Source organism: Stegostoma tigrinum, chromosome 41, assembly GCF_030684315.1.
Source record: "Stegostoma tigrinum isolate sSteTig4 chromosome 41, sSteTig4.hap1, whole genome shotgun sequence".
In the NCBI taxonomy this organism is placed as follows: Eukaryota; Metazoa; Chordata; class Chondrichthyes; order Orectolobiformes; family Stegostomatidae; genus Stegostoma; species Stegostoma tigrinum.
The window spans coordinates 2,617,997-2,641,807 of record NC_081394.1 but is presented as its reverse complement, the minus strand read 5'-3'; the positions used below and the strand labels follow the sequence as shown (position 1 = coordinate 2,641,807).

At 47.8% G+C, this 23,811-nt stretch overlaps 1 protein-coding gene and 1 long non-coding RNA gene across 3 annotated transcripts in view; one reads left to right on the top strand and one right to left on the bottom strand.

The window, feature by feature from the left end:
* Window positions 1-5,960, top strand: part of LOC125448591 (nectin-1-like) — a 39,173-nt gene extending 33,213 nt beyond the window's left edge. The window contains exons 6-7 of one of the 2 annotated variants that reach the window (XM_059641357.1): window positions 754-794; window positions 4,966-5,960. In XM_059641357.1, the coding sequence (XP_059497340.1) occupies window positions 754-794; window positions 4,966-5,088 (164 nt within the window). In that variant the 3' untranslated portion in view covers window positions 5,089-5,960. The remainder of the gene's footprint in view (window positions 1-753; window positions 795-4,965) is intronic. The other variant, XM_059641355.1, reaches the window with a different exon arrangement.
* LOC132206698 (uncharacterized) overlaps window positions 1-23,811 on the bottom strand; it is a 43,321-nt gene that overhangs the window by 14,046 nt on the left and 5,464 nt on the right. The gene's annotated exons all lie outside the window — the stretch shown is intronic.

Genomic DNA, 23,811 nt, shown 5'->3' with positions numbered 1-23,811 from the left:
TTACCTTGTATACCTTGCTCTGTCTTAAGTGCTCTGCGATCCATACGTCCCCGTTTGCCAGGATCTGCCTGTGCCGCTCACAAAACAAAGCCTTTCACTGTACTTAGGTACACGGTGACTACAAGTCAAATCAGAATTGAGGAAGATGAGAAATGGGGTTGGGTTTCTACAGAGTAAGGCAGGAAAGAAGTCGAAAAGAAAAGCCAGGGCGAGGGTTTCTGTTGAGGGGAAAGACGGGAAAGATTCAATTGCATAAACATTCAGGACGAGCGAGTGTTCATTGGACATGACGTCAAACTGAAGAGGTGTGCAGATGAGGTGTGAGTGGCGTAGAAAGAAATGGATTAAGTGAGGCTACAAGCCACAATAGCTCAGCTCAGTACTGCGCCTGGAAGAGAGAGCATCAGAAGAGATTGATGTCCATTGGAAGACAGCAGCATGCCGAGGACAGAGATGTCAGTGAGTGCAATGCAGGGGATTAAAACGATAGCAAAGTGGATGCTTAGGGTCCTCCCTGCAGATTTGACTGTCCTGCCAGGTAGTGATTCAGTCTCCAACTAGGCTCTGTTGTACGTGGCACACTGCTTTGACAGTCTTGAAATTTGCTACGTGCTGAGCTCGGAAGGAGCATTTTGGGCGTTAGCCAGTGAGGAGAGGGAAGGGTACATTGCCTGAATGTTTGGAAAGGGGAGGGAAAAGTTGGGAGACGTTAACTAAACTTCTTTAAACACTGTTTTCCTTCTGATTTTGCAGACACAGACACTGCGCCTGAACGCACACCCTCCCAAGCTCAGGTACGTTTAAAACGCAGAGTTAGCGTCATCGCATGACCCTGTCTGTTGAGTCTGGTCAACTCCTCAGCGTGGGTTACTGCTGGGATATTTTCAGGGGCGGGGGAGAAAGGGGAAGCAGGCATGAGGGCTGTGGGATCTTCCTCTGCCTTATTTCAGTGGGAGCAACCCGAATATGTTCAGGGAGTCAGGAAAACACTCCACTGCAAACATCTCACACGCGAGAACAGAAATGTCCAAACAAAAACCGCGGATCACCAACAATAGGAAACAGCGCTAGAACATGATTTTTGAAATCAGTTCAGCAGTGAACGGTAGTTTTGTAGTGTTGCCTCACGCTTGCATTAAAGAAAATCGGGAGCAGTTTGAGCCCAGAAATTGTAGGAGCAGATATCAAAAGCATTGAGGGTAGGAGCTGGGATGATTTGTTGCCACAAGATGTGGATGAGGCCACATACTGTAGCAATGACTTTAAAAAGGATATTATTAAACCAGAAAGAATCCAGAAAATATTTGTAGGGATGTTCCCTTTATTAGGAAGGTTTGTGTTATAAGGAGAGGCTGGATCGGATGGGATTTTATTCCCTGGAGTATAGGAGGATGAAGGGTGACCTTAGAGAGGTCTATAAAATCGTAAGAGGCACAGATAAGGTAGGGAGCCAACAGCCTTTCCCCAGGGGGAGTCTATAACCAGAGGGCATAGGTTTAAGGTGAGAGGGGTGAGGCGCGAAAGGGTCTGGGGGCAGTTTTGTTCACACAGAGGGTGGTGAGTGTCTGGAATAGGCTACTGGTGGAAGTGAATACAATTTTGTCATTTAAGAAACTGAATGGGATCGGTATGGAGGGATATGGACCCAATGCAGGAATATGGGAAAATTAATTGTGAAAACTGAGCAGCGTGGGCAAGTTGGGCCGGAGAGTCTGTTTCCATGCTGTAAACGTCTATGATTCTATGACTCTTGTGTATCAGGTCTGGAACTCATTGAGATCCTGTCTGACCTGATAAGCTTCGACACCACTTACCCCATATCATTCGATTCCATTCCTGATTATATCAGCTTTGAATATATTGACCGACGCAGCCTTGAAAGCCCTCTGCAATAAAGAATTCCACAGATTCACTCCTTTCTCAGTTCTGAGAGGAACTGTAACATTACCTTTCCTAAAGATAGGTGAGATGATGTGTCACCAGAGTATGGTCTGGGCAGAGTGGATGTTGGGAAAATGCTCCCATTGGAAAGAGAGTCTAGGACCCGAGGGCACTGCCTGAGAGTAAAGGGAAGACCCTTTAGAACGGAGATAGGGAGAAACCTCTTCAGCCAGAGAGTGGTGAATCTATGGAATTCGTGGCCACAGAAGGCTGTGGAGACCAGGTCATTGAGTGAATTTAAGATGGAGATAGATAGGTTCTTGGTTGTCAAGGGGATCAAGGGTTCATAGGTCATAGAATCCCGACAGCGTGGAAACAGGCCCTTCGGTCCAACAAGTCTACACCAACCCTCAGACATGCCACCGAGGCCATCTGCCTATAGGCCACCTAACCTACACATCCCTGGGCACTATGGGTAATTTAGCATGGCTAATCCACCCTAACCTGCACATCTTTGGACTGTGGGAGGAAATCAGAGCGCCCAGAGGAAACCCACGCAGACACAGGGAGAAAGCAGGAACGTGCGGTTGAGAAACATGATAGAGCAGACTTGATGGGCTGAATGGCTTAATTTTTGCTCCTGTGTCTTATGGTCTGATGGTCTTGCAGTGCTAAGCTAGAGGCTTGGGCAAGAAGCATGTGTTCAATTCCTGACCAATCTAACTCATCAGTCTGCTGAGTTAATTAGAACAGAAAAATGACTGATTCTGCTGGTTACAGCCAAGGAACTTCAGGATTAGCTGCGGAATTGTCTATCTGGGGATGAAAATCTGCCCGTCCTGACCTGGTCTGGCCTACACGTGACTCCAGACCCACTTGTCGGCTTTCAACTAGCCCCTGAATTGGCCTGGAGCATTCCAAGGATTTCATTGCAGTCGGGATGGTGAATCAAACTCAATTGCGCACACTGCATGGCCTGGAAGCTCCTGACACCCCCAGAAGGGGAAATGACGGGTAAACAGCAAAGTTTGACCTTGAGTGTGTAATGGAGTTAAAAGATGCCCCTTGTTTTCCCTCTTCTTTCTAGTGGGCTTTAATCTCTTTTGGATAATGACTCTATTCCTTTAAAAAGACGACACATTGGAACGAGGACAGGTGTAGGCCATTCAGCACTTCGGACATGCTTCACCATTCAATATGATCATCCAACTCAGTCCCGTGGTCCCTGCTTCTCCCCCATCCCTCTATTGGCCCTAAGAACTACATTGAAGCCCACCTTGAATACATTCAATACTTTGGCTCAACCATTTTCTGTAGCAGAGAACCCCACATGCTCTCCCACGGCCTGGGTGAAGACATATCTCCTCATCCCAGTCCTACCCCATCTCCTTTAGACTGTGATCCCCTGGTTCTGGACTCTCTGGTCACCAGGAACATGCTTCCTGTGTTTAGCCTGTCTAGTCCTGTTAGAATTTTATAAGTCTCTCCGCACCCTGCCCCCTCAATCTTCTAATCTCCAGTGAATAGAGTCGGAACCAATACAATCTCTTTCGATATGTCAGTCCTGCCATCCCAACAGTTGGCATAGTGGCTCAATGGTCAGCACTGCCACCTCACAGTGCCAGGACTCCAGTCTCTGCCTGTGTGGAGTTTGCATTGTGTCTCCCTGTGTCTGCGTGGCCATGCTAAATTACCCATAGTGCCCAGGGATGTGCAGGTTAGGGTGGATTGGCCATGCTAAATTACCCATAGTGCACAGGGATGTGCAGGTTAGGGTGGATTGGCTGTGCTAAATTACCCATGGTGCCCAGGGATGTGCAGGTTAGGGTGGATTGGCCATGCTAAATTACCCATAGTGCCCAGGGATGTGCAGGTTAGGGTGGATTGGCCATGCTAAATTACCCATAGTGCCCAGGGATGTGCGGGTTAGGGTGGATTGGCCGTGCTAAATTACCCATAGTGCCCAGGGATGTGCAGGCTAGGTGGGTTAGCTGTGCTAAATTACCCATAGTGCCCAGGGATGTGCAGGTTAGGGTGGATTGGCCATGCTAAATTACCCATAGTGCCCAGGGATGTGCAGGCTAGGGTGGATTGGCCGTGCTAAATTACCCATAGTGCCCAGGGATGTGCAGGCTAAGTGGGTTGGCCAGGCTAAATTACCCATAGTGCCCAGGGATGTGCAGGCTAAGTGGGTTGGCCAGGCTAAATTACCCATAGTGCCCAGGGATGTGCAGGCTAAGTGGGTTGGCCAGGCTAAATTACCCATAGTGCCCAGGGATGTGCAGGTTAGGGTGGATTGGCCATGCTAAATTACCCATAGTGCCCAGGGATGTGCAGGCTAGGGTGGATTGGCCATGCTAAATTACCCATAGTGCCCAGGGATGTGCAGGTTAGGGTGGATTGGCCATGCTAAATTACCCATAGTGCCCAGGGATGTGCAGGTTAGGGTGGATTGGCCATGCTAAATTAACCATAGTGCCCAGGGATGTGCAGGTTAGGGTGGATTGGCCGTGCTAAATTACCCATAGTGCCCAGGGATGTGCAGGTTAGGGTGGATTGGCCGTGCTAAATTACCCATAGTGCCCAGGGATGTGCAGGCTAAGTGGGTTGGCCATGCTAAATTACCCATAGTGCCCAGGGATGTGCAGGCTAAGTGGGTTGGCCATGGGGAAAACCAGGGTTACAGGGATAGGATTGAGACTGGGTGGAATGCTCTTCTGAGGATCAGCCTGGGCTCATGGCCTGCGCCCACACTGTGTGCAGGTTAGGGTGGATTGGCCGTGCTGTAATATCCAGGGGTGCGTAGGCTGGGTGGGTTAGCCATGGGAAATACAGCAATAGGGGTTTGGGACACCCTTCAGAGGGTTGTCGTTGACCTGATGGGCCCACACTGTAAGCATTCTGTGGATCAGCCTGGTACAACTTCGCCGTGCTCCCTCCATCGGAGGAACATCCCTCCTCGTGTGGAGAAATGCTCAGTTCTGTTGCTCTTGTGGTTGTGGCTTGGAATTCTTTGCAATTTGTTCTGTCAGCAGCTAAAAAAAAAGGCTGAAACTCTCTCTGTGTTTCTGCCTGTGTTAACAGGACAATGAGATGATCACATATGCATCGCTGGATCTTAACGTCCCAGCTGGAGCCTCTGTTTACAGGCAAAATGGTCAGGCAGAGGACTCAACTGTATACGCAGATATTAAATACCAACATTAAGTGGCTGTGGTTAACGTCTATCCCTGGAATATGTGCCGCGTGGTCAGGGTGAAAACTGCCCACTGGAGTTTTCTTCCTCTCTCTGTTTCGAAACTGAGTGACACTACTTCACTTGTGCATTCTGCTTCCTGTCCAATGCCTTGCAGAAATATCGGAGAAAGTGGGGACTCGGATATGCTCAGCTTCCCCACCCTTCCTCACCCAGCGCTGAAGCAGTCCCAGGATCTGAACACCCACGACCTCTCATCTTCGTCGTACTCCCTTGATAACCAAGCGTGGATATTTACGGAGCTAACCGAATACCCAGTGCTTGTTCCTGGTGCACATCAAACCCCCCACACCACCCCCCCAAGCCACCTTGCTCATGATCTTCGAGCATAGAACTGCGCGGCACAGGAACCGGCCCTTCGGCCCGCAATGTTGTGCTGTACATAATGCCAAATTAAGCTAATCCCTTCTGCCTGCTCTTGGTCCATATCCCTCCATTCCTCGCATATGCACGTGTTTATCTAAAAGCCCCTTAAATGCTCCTGTTGTATCTGCCTCCAACCCTGGCAACACATTCCACGCTCCCACCTCTCTCCATGTGTAACAATCCTGCCTCTCACATCTCCTTTGAACTTTCACCTCTCTCACCTTACATGCATGCCCCCTAGTTTTAGACATGTCAACTCTGAAGATTCTGTCTGTCAACCCTATCTCTGCACCTCGTAACTTTATAGATTTCTATCAAGTCTCCCCTCAGCCTCAACCACTTCAGAGAAAACAACCCCTGGGATTTTCTAGGTGTACATCCTGTGGATGAACACAGCAGGCCCAAGTGTCCAGACCCGAAACGTCAGCCTTCCTGCTCCTCTGATGCTGCTTGGCCTGCTGTGTTCATCCAGCTCTACACCTTGTCGTCTCAGATTCTCCAGCATCGGCAGTTCCTAGTGGCTCTGAAACAACGTCGAAAGTTAAATGGGATTTGGCAACTGAAACAAACACTGGCTCAAGGTGATAAGTAACCAATCCTAGCTTGCAATGTGCCTCACATACCTTTGTGAAAAGCTACACAGGTTCGGACGCAGAGCCCCTGATCTCTGCAAGTGAAAAGGACGCGCCAAAGCATTGAGCTTTGTGTTTTCAGAAAAGGCCAAAAATATGGTGGACAATTATTTCTCAGTTTTATTCTGCAGGGTCAGACCTGGGCCCATCAGAGTCGCTTACCGATCAGTCAGCACCATCATCTCATGCACTAGAAATTGTTGACCCCTTTGAAATCTGGGATCCTTGCATCTCAGGGAGTCATAGACTCACACAGCGCAGAAGTGGGGTGCCACTCGGCCCATCATGTCAACAATGACTAAGCTGCACCAAATCTGCGCCAGCCCTGCTCCCTCACACCAAGCTGTTAGCCTCGATTATTGTGATGCTTCCAAAGCACACTTTGTGATCGCGTTATAGAGTCACGCACTGCAGAAGAGGTCCTGTGGCCCATCAACTTTTCCACCAAAGCCTCATACTTTGTCTAACTTCGTACACCAGCCCCGTCTTCTGCAACTAGCCCCAGAGCCTTGAAAGATGACTTTCCCAAGGGCCCATCCAAGAGAAAAATAACTATTATGAGGGGGGCTAATTTTAAGGAGGCTGGAGGGCTGTATAGGGGAGATATCAGAGGTAGGTTCTTCACACAGAGAGTGTGGAATGTGGCTGCCTGCAGTAGTGGTGGAGTCAGACACATTAGAGGCTTTTAAGCGAGTCTTGGATAAACGCACGGATGATAGTAGGGTATAAAGCGCATTTTGATCTTAGTAGGATATAAGGTCGGCACAACATTATGGGTCGAAGGGCCTGTTCTGTGCTGTACTGTTTTATGTTCTATGTACTTTTTAAAGGTTATGGGGTTTCCCGCCTCAACTACCCTTCCAGAGTCAGGAGGCATGGTGGCTCAGTGTTCGCTCTGCTGCCCCAAGGCTCAGTATTCGCTCTGCTGCCCCAAGGCTCAGTATTCGCTCTGCTGCCCCAAGGCTCAGTGTTCGCTCTGCTGCCCCAACGCTTAGTGTTAGCTCTGCTGCCCCAAGGCTCAGTGTTCGCTCTGCTGCCCCAAGGCTCAGTATTCGTTCTGCTGTCCCAAGGCTCAGTATTCGCTCTGCTGCCCCAAGGCTCAATATTCGCTCTGCTGTCCCAAGGCTCAGTGTTCGCTCTGCTGTCCCAAGGCTCAGTGTTCGCTCTGCTGCCCCAAGGCTCAGTATTAGCTCTGCTGCCCCAAGGCTCAGTATTCGCTCTGCTGTCCCAAGGCTCAGTATTCGCTCTGCTGCCCCAAGGCTCAGTATTAGCTCTGCTGCCCCAAGGCTCAGTATTCGCTCTGCTGCCCCAAGGCTCAGTATTCGCTCTGCTGCCCCAAGGCTCAATATTCGCTCTGCTGTCCCAAGGCTCAGTATTCGCTCCGCTGCCCCAAGGCTCGGCATTAGCTCCGCTGTCCCAAGAAAACAATGTGACCTTATACATCACTAAACTGTTCAAGCCTCAGTTATGAGGAGAGATTGTACGAGTGAATTTAGAAGGTTAAGCTGTGATAATATCAAAATCTTCAAGGCATTAACAACGGAAAGAGGTTTGTGATGTATTGCAGTTTGATAAAAACAGCCAAGTAGAGTGTTGGGTCGTATTGGAGAACAGAGAGACCTCGGGGCTCAGGTACTTAATTCTTAGAAGTTTGTGTCACATATAGACAGCGGGGTGTAAGAAGGCGTTTAGCACATTTTCCTTCATCGCTCAGCCCTTTGAGTGTAGGAGTTGGAAACGTCATGTTGAGGTTGTACAGGACGTGGGTGAGGCCTCTTCTGGAGCACGGGGTCCGGCTCTGGTCCCCCAGCTACAGGAAGGACATTATTAAACCAGCAGAGGGTTACCGGGATGTTGTAGGGAATAGAAAATCTGAGTGATAGGGAGAGGCTGGATAGGCTGGGCCCTTTTTCAATAGAGTGTAGGGGGTTGAGGGGTGACCTTATAGAGGTTTATGAAATATTGAAGGGTATAGATAGGGTGAATGGCAGGTGTATTTTCCCTAGGCTAGGGGAGTTTCAAAACAAAGGGTATATTTTTAAAGCGAGAGGAGAAAGATTTAACAAATATGTGAGGGGCTTTTGTTTTTTACACAGTGGGTGGTTCACGCGTGCGATAAACTTCCCGAAGAAGTGGCGGGTGCAGGTGGGCCAAGAACAAACATGTGGGGCTACTTTAGTTTGGGACCATAATTGGCATGGATTGGTTGGGCCAAAGGTCCGGCTGATGCGCTGAAGGACTCTCTGATTGTAAATAGAGTCATTGTGATTTTACAGTGAGACACCAGGGGGTGGCATTGTCCCTATTCTCTGTTAAACCCAGCTCTGAAGACAACGAAAGCTTTACAGTTCTGCTTTTCAAACTGAATCCTTCACTCTAGTAAAGCCAGGCCACCTTTCATTGCACAACAATACTTCACGTGAGTGAACTTTGATGGAAATATTCACATACTACCTCCAGATCTGGTCTGAATGCATGCAGGATGGGAAGCTGTGACTCGTGAAGGGACACAGGGATCAGGACTGGGGCCACAATTATTTACAAACAATATGAATGTCTAGTGAATGTACTATCACCTCCTTCTGCTCCTCAACGGTCTGTAAGCATTTTGTGGCGTAATCAGAATGCAACAAAAACTCTGTGACGGACAAGATGGCTTAATTCCTCACCTCAAATCAGAAATAAAAGAATAAAACTTCTCTTGGGGAATGATCGCAATCCAGTGTGTGTGTGGCATGTTTGTGTGTGTGTGTGTGTGTGTGTGTGTGGCATGTGTGTGTATGTGTGTGTGTGTGTGAGCGTGAGTGAGAGTGTGTGTGTGTGTGAGTGAGAGTGTGTGTATGTGCATGTGTGTGTGTGTGTGTGTGTGAGAGTGTTTATGAGAGAGTGTGTGTGTGTGTGAGAGTGTTTATGAGAGAGTGTGTGTGTGTGTGTGTGTGTGTGTGAGAGAGTGATTATGAGTGAGAATTTGTTGTGTGTGTGAGAGAGAGAGTGTTTAAGAGTGTGTGTATGTCTGTGTGTGCATGTGTGTGTGTGAGTGAGAGTGTGTGTATGTGCATGTGTGTGTATGTTTGTGAGTGTTTATGAGTGAGTGTGTGTGAGAGTGATTATGAGTGAGAGTGTGTGTGAGAGAGAGTGTTTAAGAGTGTGTGTGTGTCTGTGTGTGCATGTGTGTGTGTGTTTATATGTGTGTGTGTGTGTTTGAGAGAGAGAGTGTGTGTATGTGTGTGTGACTGTGTGTATGTGTGCACGCTTACGTGTGAGAGTGTGTGTGTGCGTGAGTGAGTGTGTGTGTGTGAGTGTTTATGAGTGAGTGAGTGTGTGTATGTGCGTGAGAGCGTTTATGAGTGAAAGTGTGTGTGTGTGTGTGTATGTGTGTGAGTGTTTATGAGTGTGTGTGTGTGTGAGTGATTATGAGTGTGTGTGGGTATGTGTGTGAGAGTGTTTATGAGTGAGAGAGTGTGTGTGTGAGTGTTTATGAGTGAGTGAGTGTGTATGTGTGTGAGAGTGTTTATGAATGAGTGTGCGTGTGTGTGTGTGTTTATGAGTGAGTGTATGTGTGAGTGAGTGTGTGTGTGTGTGTGTGTGTGAGAGAGAGTGTTTATGAGTGAGTGTGTGTGTGTGAGAGTGATTATGAGTGAGTGAGTGTGTGTGTGTGAGAGTGTTTATGAGTGTGTGTGAGTGTGTGTGTGTGTGTGTGAGAGAGTGTTTATGAGTGATTGAGTGTGTGTGTGAGTGTTTATGAGCGAGAGTGTGTGTGTGTGTGTGTGTGTGTGTGTGTGTGAGAGTGTTTATGAGTGAGTGAGTGAGTGTGTGTGAGTGTGAGTGTGTGTGTGTGTGTGTGTGTGAGAGAGAGCGTCTGTGAGTGAGTGTGTGTGTGCGCGTGCGAGGGTCCAAATGTTTTGGGCCTAAACTGTTTCCGAACCGAAGTGTTGACTTTCCTGCCCCTTGGATGCTGTCTGTCCACCTGTGATTTTCCAGCCTTGAGTATCGTAACATTTGAACTGCTCGCTAAGTACTTTTTAAAGGTTGTGAAGTTTCCTGCATTAACTACCCTCCCAGGCTGTGCACTCCAGACACTGAACTCTTTCTGGGTGAAACATATTTCCCTCGAAGCCCCTCTAAACCTCCTGCCTTTCACCCCTGTGTTGTTAACCCTCCAATAGGGGAACAGCTGCTTCCTACCCACCCTGCCAATGCCCCTCATAATCTTACACCCCTCAGTCAAGTCCACCTTCTCTGCTGTAAAGAAAATGATCCGGGCTTACCCAGCCTCTCTTCATCGCTAAACCGCTCCATCCCAGGCCAACATCCTGGTGAATCTCCCCCAGCAAGCCAGCACCCCCTCCACCCCAAGTGCAATCTCATCCTTCCTCTCGCGTGGGGAGTAGAGCTGCACACCGTATTCCAGCTGTGGCCTCACCAAAGCTCCGTACAGCTCCAACTTCACCTCCCTGCTCTGAGAATCTATGCCCTGACTGATGACTGCAAGCACCTACAGGGGAGGCAATGGCCTTATGGTATTATCATTAGGCTGTCAATTCAGAGACTGGGATAATGTTCCGGGGCTCCAGGTTCGAATCCCGCCATGACCAACAGTGGGATTTGAATTAACAAAAAGTCTGTGCTGAAGAATCTAACGATAACCATGAACGAATTGTCAGCAACAATCCATCTGGTTCACTAATGCCCTTTAGGGAAGGAACTGCCATCCTTACCTTGGTCTGGGCCTACATGTGACTCCAGGCCCACAGCGACGTGATTAAATCTAGACTGCCCTCTGGGCAATTAGGTATGGGGCAGTAAATGCTGCCTAAAAGCAATGCCCTCATTCCCTGAATGAATAAAGTGGAGCAAAAGCAAATCTTCTGTTATCTTATTAATGTCCCATGACACGTTCTGGGATGTGTGGACAGGGATGCCCAAATCTTTCTGTCTTGCCTTCATCAGCAAAAAGATTCATAATTCCGGATTTGCATTGAATTCAAATTCCAAAGATCTTCCAGAATAAGATTTGAAAACAGATCAGAGGGAAATCCCCTCAGTCTCGGATTAAGTCATCCAGCGACAGCATTACTAACCCACCACTTTGTAACAAAAGTTCTTAATTCAGGCTAGATACAGTTAAACAGAGGCCAATATCCCATCACCAAGTCATTTTTATTTACACATGGAGAGTCATTAACTCATACAGCACGGAAATAGACCCTTCGGTCCAGCCAGCCCATGCTGAACATAATCCCAAACTAAACTCACTCCACATCCCAGATAACAAAGTGTGGAGCTGGATGAACACAGCAGGCCAAGCAGCACAAAAGCTGACGTTTCGGGCCTAGACCCATCATCAGAGAGGGGAATGGGGAGAGGGAACTGGAATAAATAGGGAGAGAGGGGTAGACAGACCGAAGATGGATAGAGGAGAAGATAGGTGGAGAGGAGAGTATAGGTGGGGAGGTAGGGACGGGATAGGTCAGTCCGGGGAGGACGGACAGGTCAAAGGGGCGGGATGAGGTTAGTAGGTAGGAAATGGAGGTGCGGCTTGAAGTGGGAGGAGGGGATAGGTGAGAGGAAGAACAGGTTAGGGAGGCAGGGACGAACTGGGCTGGTTTTGGGATGCAGTGTGGGGAGGGGAGATTTTGAAGCTGGTGAAGTCCACATTGATACCATTGGGCTGCAGGGTTCCCAAGCGGAATATGAGTTGCTGTTCCTGCAACCTTCGGGTGGCATCACTGTGGCACTGCAGGAGGCCCAGCATGGACATGTCGTCTAAAAAATGGGAGGGGGAGTGGAAATGATTCGCGACTGGGAGGTGCAGTTATTTATTGCGAACCGAGCGGAGGTGTTCTGCAAAGCGGTCCCCAAGCCTCTGCTTGGTTTCCCCAATGTAGAGGAAGCCACACTGGGTGCAGTAGATACAGTATACCACATTGGCAGATGTGCAGGTGAACATCTATTTGATATGGAAAGTCATCTTGGGGCCTGGGATGGGGGTGAGGGAGGAGGTGTGGGGGCAAGTGTAGCATTTCCTGCGGTTGCAGGGGAAGGTGCCGGGTGTGGTGGCGTCGGAGGGGAGTGTGGAGCGGACAAGGGAGTCACGGAGAGAGTGGTCTTTCCGGAAGGCAGACAAGGGTGGGGTGGGAAAAATGTCTTTAGTGATGGGGTCAGATTACAGATGGCGGATCTCTCCACATCCCTCCAAACTCTTCCTTATCCAATTGTTGTTAAATTTTGGAATTGTACCCACATCCTTATGAAGTTCCTGAAGAAGTTAATTTCGCACGCAAACACCCACTCTGTGTAAAAAGCTTGCCCTTCATTTCTTTCTGTTAAATCTCTCCCCTGAAAATAAACTTAAAAATATGCCCCTTTGTCTTGAAATCCCCTATCCTAAGGAAAAGAAAAACACCTAGCCTTTTCTAAAGAAGGGTCCCGACCCGAAACGCCACCCTTCCTCCTCCTCTGATGCTGCTCGGCCTGCTGTGTTCATCCAGCTCCACACCTTGTTATCTACTATGACACTTATTTCACAAATCTCTATAAAGTCAGCCCTCAGCCTCCTACGATCCAGTGAAAAAACTCCCAGCCTATCCAAACCCTACATATCCGGAAACATGCTGGCAAATTTCTTCTGCATCCTCTCCATCTTCATAATATCCTCTCTGTAACAGGGCAAATCAGAACTGGACACACTGGTCCATAAGCCTTGACAATCACACAGAAACAGAAGTTGCTGGGAAAGTTCAGCAGGTCTGGCAGAGTCTGTGAAGAGAAATCAGAGTTAACGTTTTGGGTCGGGTGACCCTCCCTCAGAACACAGGGATGAAACATTAACTCTGGCTTCTCTCCCCAGATGCTGCGAGAACTGCTGAGCTTTTCCAACGATTTCTACACCAGTCTCCTGATTTACACCATCCGCAGTTCTTTCGGATTACACTCAGCAATTAAAACTGATCAAATTCTCTCAGAGTGAGCCCAACCTCTGGCCCTCCTGTTTCTATCTGTCAGCCAGGGCTCCCTGATACGACCAGATTAGTAACCCCCCAATCAGGGAACTCATGAGGTCCAAGATAACAAAGTGTGGGGCTGGATGAACACAGCAGGCCAAGCAGCATCTTAGGAGCACAAAAGCTGATGTTTCAGGCCTAGACCCTTCTTCAGAAAAAGGAGGACGGGGATAGGGTTCTGAAATAAATAGGGAGAGAGGGGGAGGCGGACTGAAGATAGATAGCACAAGAGAGTTGCAGTGGGAGAGAGATCCCCTCAGGTTGGTCTGGAGGGAGGACGGTAACTTCTTTAGGTTAGGCATCCTGGAAGAGGCTTCGCAGTGAGGTTAAAATTGTGTTCAGAGATAATGCGAGCTGCAGATGCTGGAGAATCCGAGATAACAAAGTGTGGAGCTGGGTGAACACAGCAGGCCAAGCAGCATCTCAGGAGCACAAAAGCTGACATTTCTGGCCTAGACCCTTCATCAGAAAAACGTCAGAGGATCTCAACTGCAACTCTCTTGTGCTATCTATCTTCGGTCTGCCTCCCCCTCTCTCCCTATTTATTTCAGAATCCTCTCCCCAACCCTCTTTTCTGATGAAGGGTCTAGGCCCGAAACGTCAGCTTTTGTGCTCCTGAGATGCTGCTTGGCCTGCTGTGTTCATCCAGCTCCACACTTTGTTATCTTGGGTTCTCCAGCATCTGCAGTTCCCATTATCTCTGAACACATGAGGTCCAGCCACCTGACCTCACCTTACAATCACAGAAGTAGAATTGTCAGGGGTAGGGAGGCGAAAACAGAATAGTGCAGCTTTCAGAAGAGTGTAACGAAAGAGAATAAAGAAAGGGGACAGTCAGGGGTGATGCAGGGAACTGTTTCATCTGTGCTTTGAGGCCAGAAGCAGGAAGCAAAAGATGGAAGCCATTTAAGAGTGGGGATCTTTTTTTAATTATCTGTAAATCTATTGGGATTCTATCTGTCACCTACTGGGATTCTCTCCATTCCCTACTGGGATTCTCTCCGTCATCTATTGGGATTGTCTCTGTCACTGACTGGGATTCTCTCTGTTACCTATTGAGATTCTCTCCATCACCTATTGGGATTCTCTCCATCCTCTATTGGGATTCTCTCCATCACCTAATGGGATTCTCTCTGTCACCTATAGGGATTCTCTCCATCGCCTAATGGGATTCTCTGTGACATCTACTGGGATTCTCTCTGTTGCCTATTGGGATTCTCTCCATTAGCTACTGAGATTTTCTCTGTCACCTATAGGGATTCTCTCTCTGTTGCCTATTGGGATTTTCTGTTACCTATAAGGACTCTCTCTGTCACCTATAGGGATTCTCACTGTCACCTACTGGGATTCTCTCCATCATCTATTGGGATTCTCTCTGTACCCTACTGGGATTCTCTCCATCCTCTGTTGGGATTCTCTCCATCACCTACCGAGATTAACTCCGTCACCTATAGGGATTCTCTCTGTCACCTATTGGGATTCTCTCCATCACCTACCGAGATTAACTCCGTCACCTATAGGGATTCTCTCTGTCACCTATTGGGATTCTCTCCATCACCTATTGAGATTCTCTCCATCATCTATTGGGATTCTCTCTGTCACCTATTGGGATTCTCTCCGACACCTACTGGGATTCTCTCTGTCACCTATTGGGATTCTCTCCATTACTTTTTGGGATTCTCTCCGACACCTACTGGGATTCTCTCTGTCACCTATTGGGATTTTCTCCAATACTTTTTGGGATTCTCTCTGTCACCTATTGGAATTCTCTCTGTCGCCTACTGGGATTCTCTCCATCACCTATTGGGATTCTCTCCGTCCCCCTACTGGGATTCTCTCTGTCACTTATTGGGATTCTCTCCATCACCTACTGGGATTCTCTCCGTCGCGTATTGGGATGCTCTCTGACACCTACTGGGATTCTCTCCGACACCTAATGGGATTCTCTCCATCACCTATTGGAGTTCTCTCCATCACCTATTGGAATTCTCTCCATCACCTATTGGGATTCTCTCTGCCACCAGAGTGCAGTGGGAGCCCAGGCATATGGCCTGTTGAAAATAGAGGTTGTTAGATTTCTAAAATGGACTGTCTGGATGGCATTGGGCAGAAGGCTTGAGAGGGCTCAATCAGCCCTGATTGTGGACCATCTTCCTTCGCTCCTCCTCCTACGCCCTGAGGCTCCTTAACCTCAAGGTCAGGCCGACCGACTCCTGAATGGGCCCAGCCTCAAACAGGCAGCTTTCATCACGATCATTCCCTCCTTCCTGTTGATGGGTTACAGCTATGGATCAGAATACTTGCTGTCACGTGATTTTACCTGATTCCATTCAGGATAGTCAATTGTACAAAGTAGGATCCCACATACAACAACAGGATCGTTGCCAGCCCAGAGATGTTATCTCCCAGGCTAGTGGTAATGCTGGACAGGTCCAATCCCAGCTTGATAGATCACAAATTTCAGTTTTGCACTTTGTTTATGCCGTTGGTCAATCGCTTATACTCTTAACAGCAGAGCATCAAAGTCCATTGCACACAAAAGCAGAAACATACGGCTCAAATTGTTGTAAACTACAGCAAAATTGTTATAAGCAGCCCTAATGCAAACGTCAGAAATCAAGATTCAAACAGTTTTTTTCTCTCAACAACAGCCTTACTCAAACTTCAGTGAGGCCTCACCACATTTACATTTTCCCAAGTTCCAGGTTGAGTCAGTACAGGATTCTTAACAGCAAACCTGAGAACTCACTCAATGCTGTCTTCTTTAGATTATATATCTTCATGAGACACCCTCCACAAACTGTTAACAAAGCTCACTTATTCCTTCACCGGTGTTCCTTCAACTCATGTATTCAACAACCTTTTATGATGCATTCCCCCGCCTCCCCCGGCCCGACTCCCTAAAGTCTTCTGTTCATCTTCCTTTCCTTACTAGCTTCTAAGCCACCCATGAACTTCTGTCCTGACTGTTTTGGGGACTGCTAAACTACACTGCTGATCCTTTTCTTTCATGAATGACATGTTTCTCTCTCTGAAACACACCTATGCACTCAGCAAACATTGCAATGGCTCTCTATTTTTGAAAAAAAGGGACTTTTCTTTCGTGTCATTGGACGCCCAGTTGCCAAGCGGAATCCTGATTTTTATTTCCTCCATTGACCCTTGTTTCATAAAACATGATTGTATTCACCTCAAGGTATTCTTTTTAATTGTTTAAACTTCTTTTCGATGCATCTATGCAAATTTCCAGCCATTCTGTGGACTTAAAAATGCGAAAAATGCTATGCTTCCCTTTCTTGATACACAATATAAAAACACAAATGCTTAGCGCTTTATATGGCTCTATTCAGAACTATCATTACTGAAATATGACTGTGCTAAATTAAGAATTACACTGAAACCAGTGTATTAGAAAATAACACAGCTTACCCTGACCTTATTCTTTTGGTTTGATTTAATTTGATTTATTGTACTCGTGTGTGCCTAAGTAGAGTGAAGAGCTTTGTTTTGTGAGCAGTACAGGCAGATCATAGAAAACAAGGGCATACAGCTCACAGGGTACTTAGACAGAGCGAGGCATACAGGGTTACATTGCACAGGAGTTACACAAAGCAAGATCAATATTATTTGAATTTAGAGCGGTCCAATCAGCAATCTAACAATGGCAGGGAAGAAGCTGCCCTTGAATCTGTCGGTGTGCGTGTTCAAGCTTCTGTATCTTCTGCCTGATGGAAGATGGTGAAAGAGACTATTAGCGGGGTGCGATGGGTCTTTGGTGATGTTGGCAGCATTTCCCCGGCAGTGAGCCATGTAAGTGGAACGCATGGATGTGAGATAACAAGGTGTGGGGCTGGATGAACGCAGCAGGCCAAGCAGCATCAGAGGAGCAGGAAAGCTGACGTTTCGGGCCTAGACTCTTCTTCAGAAAAGGGGGATGGGGAGAGGGTTCTGAAATAAATAGGGAGGGGGGGGGGGCGGACATGGATAGAAGAGAAGACAGGTGGAGAGGAGACAGACAGGTCAAAGAGGTGGGGTTGGAGCCAGTAAAGGTGAGTGTAGGTGGAGAGGTGGGGAGGGGATAGGTCAGTCCTGGGAGGACGGACAGGTAAAGGGGGCGGGATGAGGTTAGTAGGTAGGAGATTGGGGTGGGCCTTGAGGTGGGAGGAGGGGATAGATGAGGTTGGCTTCCATGATGCTCTGGGCTGTGCACACCACCTCCTGTAGTTTCTTACGGTCCTGGGAAGATCAGTTGTCATGCCAGGCTGTTACTAACGCAGACAGTTTGCTTTCTATGGTGCATCTGTAGAAGTTGGTGAGGGACCTTAAGGACAGGCCGAATTTCCTGAGCCACCTGAGGAAGAAGAGACTTCCTGCAAATGTTCTGTGCCCCCTGAGGTCAACCTTCCCAAAAGAAACCACGGCATCCCACCTCCAAGAACCTTCAGCAAAGGAGGTGCCATTGACCTCCGCATTGCCTTAGGAAGGTCGGGCTGAACATTAGGATGGAGATTGAAGACTGAGACTTAAACCCACCAGCGCAGAGGAGAAAGTGCATGATCGGAGCAAAAATGTCTGCCACATGCCGAAGGGTGAGCCCAGAAATGATGCTTAATAATAATTGACACAGTGTTTCATTTGGAAATTGAGATTGGACAATATAACATGGACAATACTGGTCATTAGACTTACTGACGGATGTTAATGTGGGTGAGGTTCAGAGAAAGTTTAATGGACTAGACTTAGCAAGTTGCCTAATGAGGAAGGGCCAGACAGTCTCATAATAAGTTGCATTAATGATAGAAGAGAGAACATTTCAGCCCTTAGGCCCATAATTTTGTGCCAAACATGATGCCAAATTAGATTAATCCCTTCTGCCTGCCCATGGTCCATTTTCCTCCATTCCTCACATTTTCATGTGCTTATCTAAAAGTCCCTTAAATGACCCTATTGTATCTGCCTCCTACACCAACCCCAACAGTGCATTCTGCACTCCCACTACTCTCTGTGTCACAACTTGCCCCTCACATCTCTTGTCAACTCTTCCCCTCTCTCTTTAAATGCGTGCCCCATAGCATTAGACTTTTCAACTCTGGGAAAAACACTCTGACCCTCACCCTGTTTCATAATTTTAAAGATTTCTATCAAGTTTCGCCTCAGCCTCCACTGCTCCAGTGAAAACAACCTGAGTTTTTCTAGCCTCTAATCTCGGCAACTTCCTGGTAAATCTCTCCTGCACCCTCTCCAAAGCTTCCCCATCCTTCCTGTAATGTGGCGACCAGAACTGAACACAATGCTCTAAGTGAGGCCCAACCAAAGTCATATAAAGCTGCAACATGACATCCTGACTCTTGTACTCAATTCCCCAACCAAGCATGCCATACACCTTCTCTACCACTTTATCTACTAGTGTGGCCACTCTCAGGGAGCTATGGGCTTGATCCCCAAGTTCCCTCTGTACATCAATGCTGTTCAGTGTCCTGCCATTTACTGTATATTTTTCCTGAACATTTCATCTCCCAAAGTGCAGCACCTCGCATGTACCTGGATTAAACTCCATCTGCTATTTCTCTGCCCATATCTGCAACTGATCTATATCCCGCTGCATCCTTTGATGATCTTCTACACTGTCCACAACTCCACCAATCTTTGTATCGTCTGCAAACTTACTAACGCACCATCTGCATTTTCATCCAAGTCATTTATATATACCACAAACAGCAGAGAGCCCAGTCTGGATCCCTGTGGAACACCGCTCGTGACAGACCTCCAGCCTGAAAAACACCCTAACACCACTACCCTCTGTCTTCTATGTGGAAGCTAATTCTGAATCCGTATGGCCAAGTCACTGTGGATCCCGTGCATCTTCATCTTCTGGATGAGCCGACCATGAGGGACCTTGTCGAAAATCTAAGTAAAATCCATGTAAACAACATCCACTGCTTTACGCTTGTCAATCATCATTGCCACCTCCTCAAAAATTCAGCCAAGTTAGTAAGACATGACCTGCCCTGCACAAAGCCATGCTGGGTCTCCTTAATTCAGCCATGCTTTTCCAAATGCATGTAAAACCTATCCCGAAGAAATCTTTCCAAGAGCTTCTGAACGACAGATGCAAGGCTATAGTATCCCAGATTATCCCTACTTCCCCGCCCGAGCAGAGGACCAACATTAGTTACTCGCCAGTCCTCAGGGACCTCTCCAGTGGCTAACGAGGGCATAAAGATGTGGATGAAGGATATTGTCACTGATGAGACAAAGATGGATCAGAACGTGAGCCTATAAAGGGACATCTTATAAAGTCTTAAACGTCAGGGCAGGACTTACATACTTCATGGTAAGGACCTGGGAGTGTCGCTGAACAAGGAGACCTTGGGGAGGGGCCAGGTACAGAGTTCCTTGAAAGTGGAGTTGCAGGTAGACAGGGCGGTGAGGAAGGTGTTTGGTACACTTGCCTTTATTGGTCAGTGCATTGAGTATAGGGAGTTGGGAGGGTCATGTTGGGGCTGTACAGGACATTGGTTAGGGCCACTTTTGGAATACTGTGTTCAATCCCGGTCTCCCTGCTACAGGAAGGATGTTGTGAAACTTGAAAGGGCTCAGAAAAGATTTACAGGGATGTTGCCAGGGTTGGAGGGTTTGAGCTACAGGGAGGGGCTGGATAGGCTGGGGCTATTTTCCCTGGAGCGTCGGGGGCTGAGGGGTGACCTTATAGAGGTTTATAAAATCATGAGGGGCATGGACAGGGTGAATAGACAAGGTCTTTTCCCCAGGATAGGGGAGTCCAAAACTAGAGGGGCATAGGTTTAAGGTGACAGGGGAAAGATTTAAAAGGGACCTGAGGGGTAACTTTTTCACACAGAGGGTGGTGTGTGTATGGAATGAGCTGCCAGAGGAAGTGGTGGGGGCTGGTACAGTTACAGCATTTAAAAGGCATCTGGATGGGGACATGGATAGGAAGGGTTTAGAGGGATATGGGACAAATACTGGGAAATGGGACTGGATTAATTTAGGATATCTGGTCAGCATGGGTGAGTTGGGCTGAAGGGCCTGTTTCCATGCTGTACATCTCTATGATTCCCACAAACTGTAATGTAGCAGGTTTGAATGACAGAATGGCCTATTAATTCCCCTTGCTCAAACATTCTCAGAAAAACTAACAATGCTGCACTATTTTTAAAAAAAGTCTGATGAAGGAAGAATTAGTTAAAGCCTTTCCCAAGTCCTGGGGAATGTTTTGCTCTGTGCTGATGTTACTTCTGTTTGTGGGTACTCTGTCTGTCAGCAACAGAGTTTCATTCTTTGTAAATTCTACCTCATTCAGAGCCCAGCTTCCCCTTTCAATGTTGCTCTTGTCATCAGGATATGCAGATGGCAGAATGATTAAAGTGAGTTTCAGAAATGTGTGATAACAAGGTGTGGAGCTGGATGAACGCAGCAGGCCCAGCAGCATCGGAGGAGCAGGAAAGCTGACATTCCGGGCCTAGGCTCTTCATCAGAAATGGGGGAGGAGAAGGGGGTTCTGAAATAAATAGGGAGAGAGGGGGAGGCGGACAGAAGATGGGGGGAGGAGAAGATAGGCGGAGAGGAGACACATGGGTCAAAGAGGCGGGATGGAGATCCAGTGAGGTTTTTCCGGAAGGAGGGGGGTAACGTCTCCAAGGTAGGAATCCTCAGTGAGGCTTAGCAGTGGGGTTAAAATTATTTCAGCGATAGTAGGAACTGCAGATGCTGGAGAATCTGAGATAACAAGGTGTAGAGCTGGATGAACACAGCAGGCCAAGCAGCATCAGAGGAGCAGGAAGGCTGACATTCAAGTCTGGACCCACCCAAAACGTCAGCTTTCCAGCTCCTCTGATGCTGCTTGGCCTGCTGTGTTCATCCAGCTCCACACCTTGTTATCTCAGATTCTCCAGCATCTGTAGCTCCTACTATCTCTTCCGAAATGTGCGTCAGTGCAGACTTTTCAAAAGAACAGTCTGAGGCTAAAGCTCACCAAAGTTAAATTAAAAAAACTGTGGAAATCAGAAGACAGGATTTAAAAAAAAACTGACATTGGTGGAGAAACTCAGCAGGTCTGCGAGGAGAGAAAGCAAAGTGAATGTTTTGCGTCCAGTGACCCTTGCCATCCTGTGTTTTTGATTGACGAGTCACTGGACTTCAAATATTAACTCTGATTCTCTCTCTCCACAGCTGCGGCCAGACCTGCTGAGTTTCTCCAGCAATTTCTGTGCGCGCTTCACTGTGCACCACCGAGAGATATACCACTGCTGAGAAAAGATGAGGGTAGCGTTCATGAAGTAACTAAGATGGAGCAAACAAAGCAGTGAATCAATTACTGGGCTGTTCGGGAGGCAGCTGGATAGGGTCAGCATTTATTGCTCATCCCTAATTGACCCCCACTTCGGGAATTAGGTAGCATGCAGCCGTCTTCAGCCACTGCAATCCATTTGACGCAGGGGTCACCCACTACGCTGTTACAAAGTGACTTCATGACTCTGACCCAGGGACGTGGATATAATTCCAAGTTGGGATGATGTGTAGCACTGTAGGGAGTTTACAGGGAGTGACGTTTCCATGTATCTGCTGCTGTTGTATTCCCCTGCAGTAAGGGATGCAGGTTTAGTCGGGAGCTTTCACATAAAAACACCATCAGAGAAAGGAACAGAATTAGGCCATTCGGCCCATCGGGTTTGCTCCATCATTTGATCGTGGCCGATATGTTTTTCAATTTGATTCTCCAGCCTTCTCCCTCCATCCCCGCACTCATCAAGGCCCTACCTAGCTCTGTCTTTAGTACACTCAATGGCTTGCCCTCCCCAGTCCCCCTCTGAGTCCCACAAATTTACCCCCTTCTGGCTGAAGAAATTCCTCCCCCATCTCAGCTCTAAAGAGCCATCCCTTCACCCTGTGTGCCCTCAAGTCCCAGTCTCTCCCACTGGTGGAGACCATCTTCTCCACGTCCGCTCCATCCAGGCCCCTCAGTATCCTCTCAGTTTCAATCAGATACTCCCTCCTCCTTCTATACTCCACAGAGCCAGAGTCCTCAACTTTCCTCATATGACAAGTTCTTTATCCCCAGGATCGTTCTTGTGAACCTCCTCTGGAGCCTTTCCAACACCAGCATATCCTTCCTTAGATTGAGGGCCCAAAACTGCTCACAATGTTCCAATCACAGTCTGACCAGAACCTTATACAACTGACAAGCAAGTTAGACTAGGGAGAGCCAGCAGACATGATCTATTTGTGTTTCCAGAAGCTCTTTGAGAAGGTGCCACACAGGAAGCTGCTGAATAAGAGCCCATGGTGTTAGGGGGTAAGGTACTGGCACGGACAGAGGATTGACTGACTGGCAACATTCCAAACGCAGTCTGACCAGACCCTCACACAGCCTCAGCAGTACAGCTCTGCTCTGGTATTCCAGCCCTTTTGAAATGAGCGCTAACATTGCATTTGCCGTTCTAACTGCCACCTGAAACTGCATGTTAGCCTTAAGAGAACCCTGAACTCGGACTCCCAAATCCCTTTATGCTTCAGATTTCTAAAGACTTTCCCCACTTAGAAAATCGTCTACACCTCTCTTCTTCTGATCAAAGTGCATAACCTCACACTTTCCCACATTGTATTCCATCTGCCAATCCCTGGCCCTCTCTCCCAGTCTGTCCTAGTCCTTCTGGAGCTCCTTATTTCCCCAACGTTAACTGCCCCTCCACCTCTCTTGGTGATATCTGAAAGTTCAGTAACGATGTCCTCAGTTCCTTTGTCCATCTCGTTAATGTGCGATGTGAATAGCTGTGGTCCCCCTGACCACCCGTAGAACTCCACTCGTCACTGGCTGCCATCCTGAGAAAGACCCCTTTATCCCCGTACTCTGCCTTCTGCCAGTCAGTCAATCCTCTGTCCGTGCCAATACCTTGCCCGCTAACATCATGGGCTCTTATTTGGCAGCTTCCTGTGTGGCACCTTCTCAAAGACCTTCTGGAACACAAATAGATCATGTCTGCTGGCTCTCCCTTATCTAACTTGCTTGTTACCTCCTCAAAGAATTCTAACACATTCGTCAGGCATGACCTTCCCTTCACAAAGCTGTGCTGACTCAGCTATGTTTGACCATGCACTTTCGAGTGCTCCACAATCTCATCCTTAATAACGCACTCGGAAACCTTTCCATGGCCAGCCTAACCACACTGCATTTACCTGTCTTCTGCCTCCCTCCCTTCTTAAACAGGGGTGTTATGTCAGCCTCGTAAATTCCACTGATTCCTGAAAGATCACCATGAATATCTCTAAAATCCCCTCAGCTTTCTCCTTCAGAGCTCTGAAATATAGTCCATTAGTATGAAAACCGAAAGAACGACGGACGCTGTAAATCAGGAACAAAAACAGAAGTTGCTGGAAAAGCTCAGCAGATCTGGCAGCATCTGTGAAGGAAAAAGTGAAGTTACCATTTCAGGTCCGTTAACCCTTCCTCATTAGTATGCATGGTCAGTACACACTGCATATTATTAGTGGAAGAGGTGAATGTTTAACTTTCCAATTAAGTAGCTGCTCTGTCCTGGATGGTGTCGAGCTTCTCGAGTGTTGTTGGAGCTGCCCCCATCCAGGGCAAGTGGGGAGTATTCCATCCCACTCCTGACTTGTGTATTGTCGATGGTGGGACAGGCTTTGGGGGGAG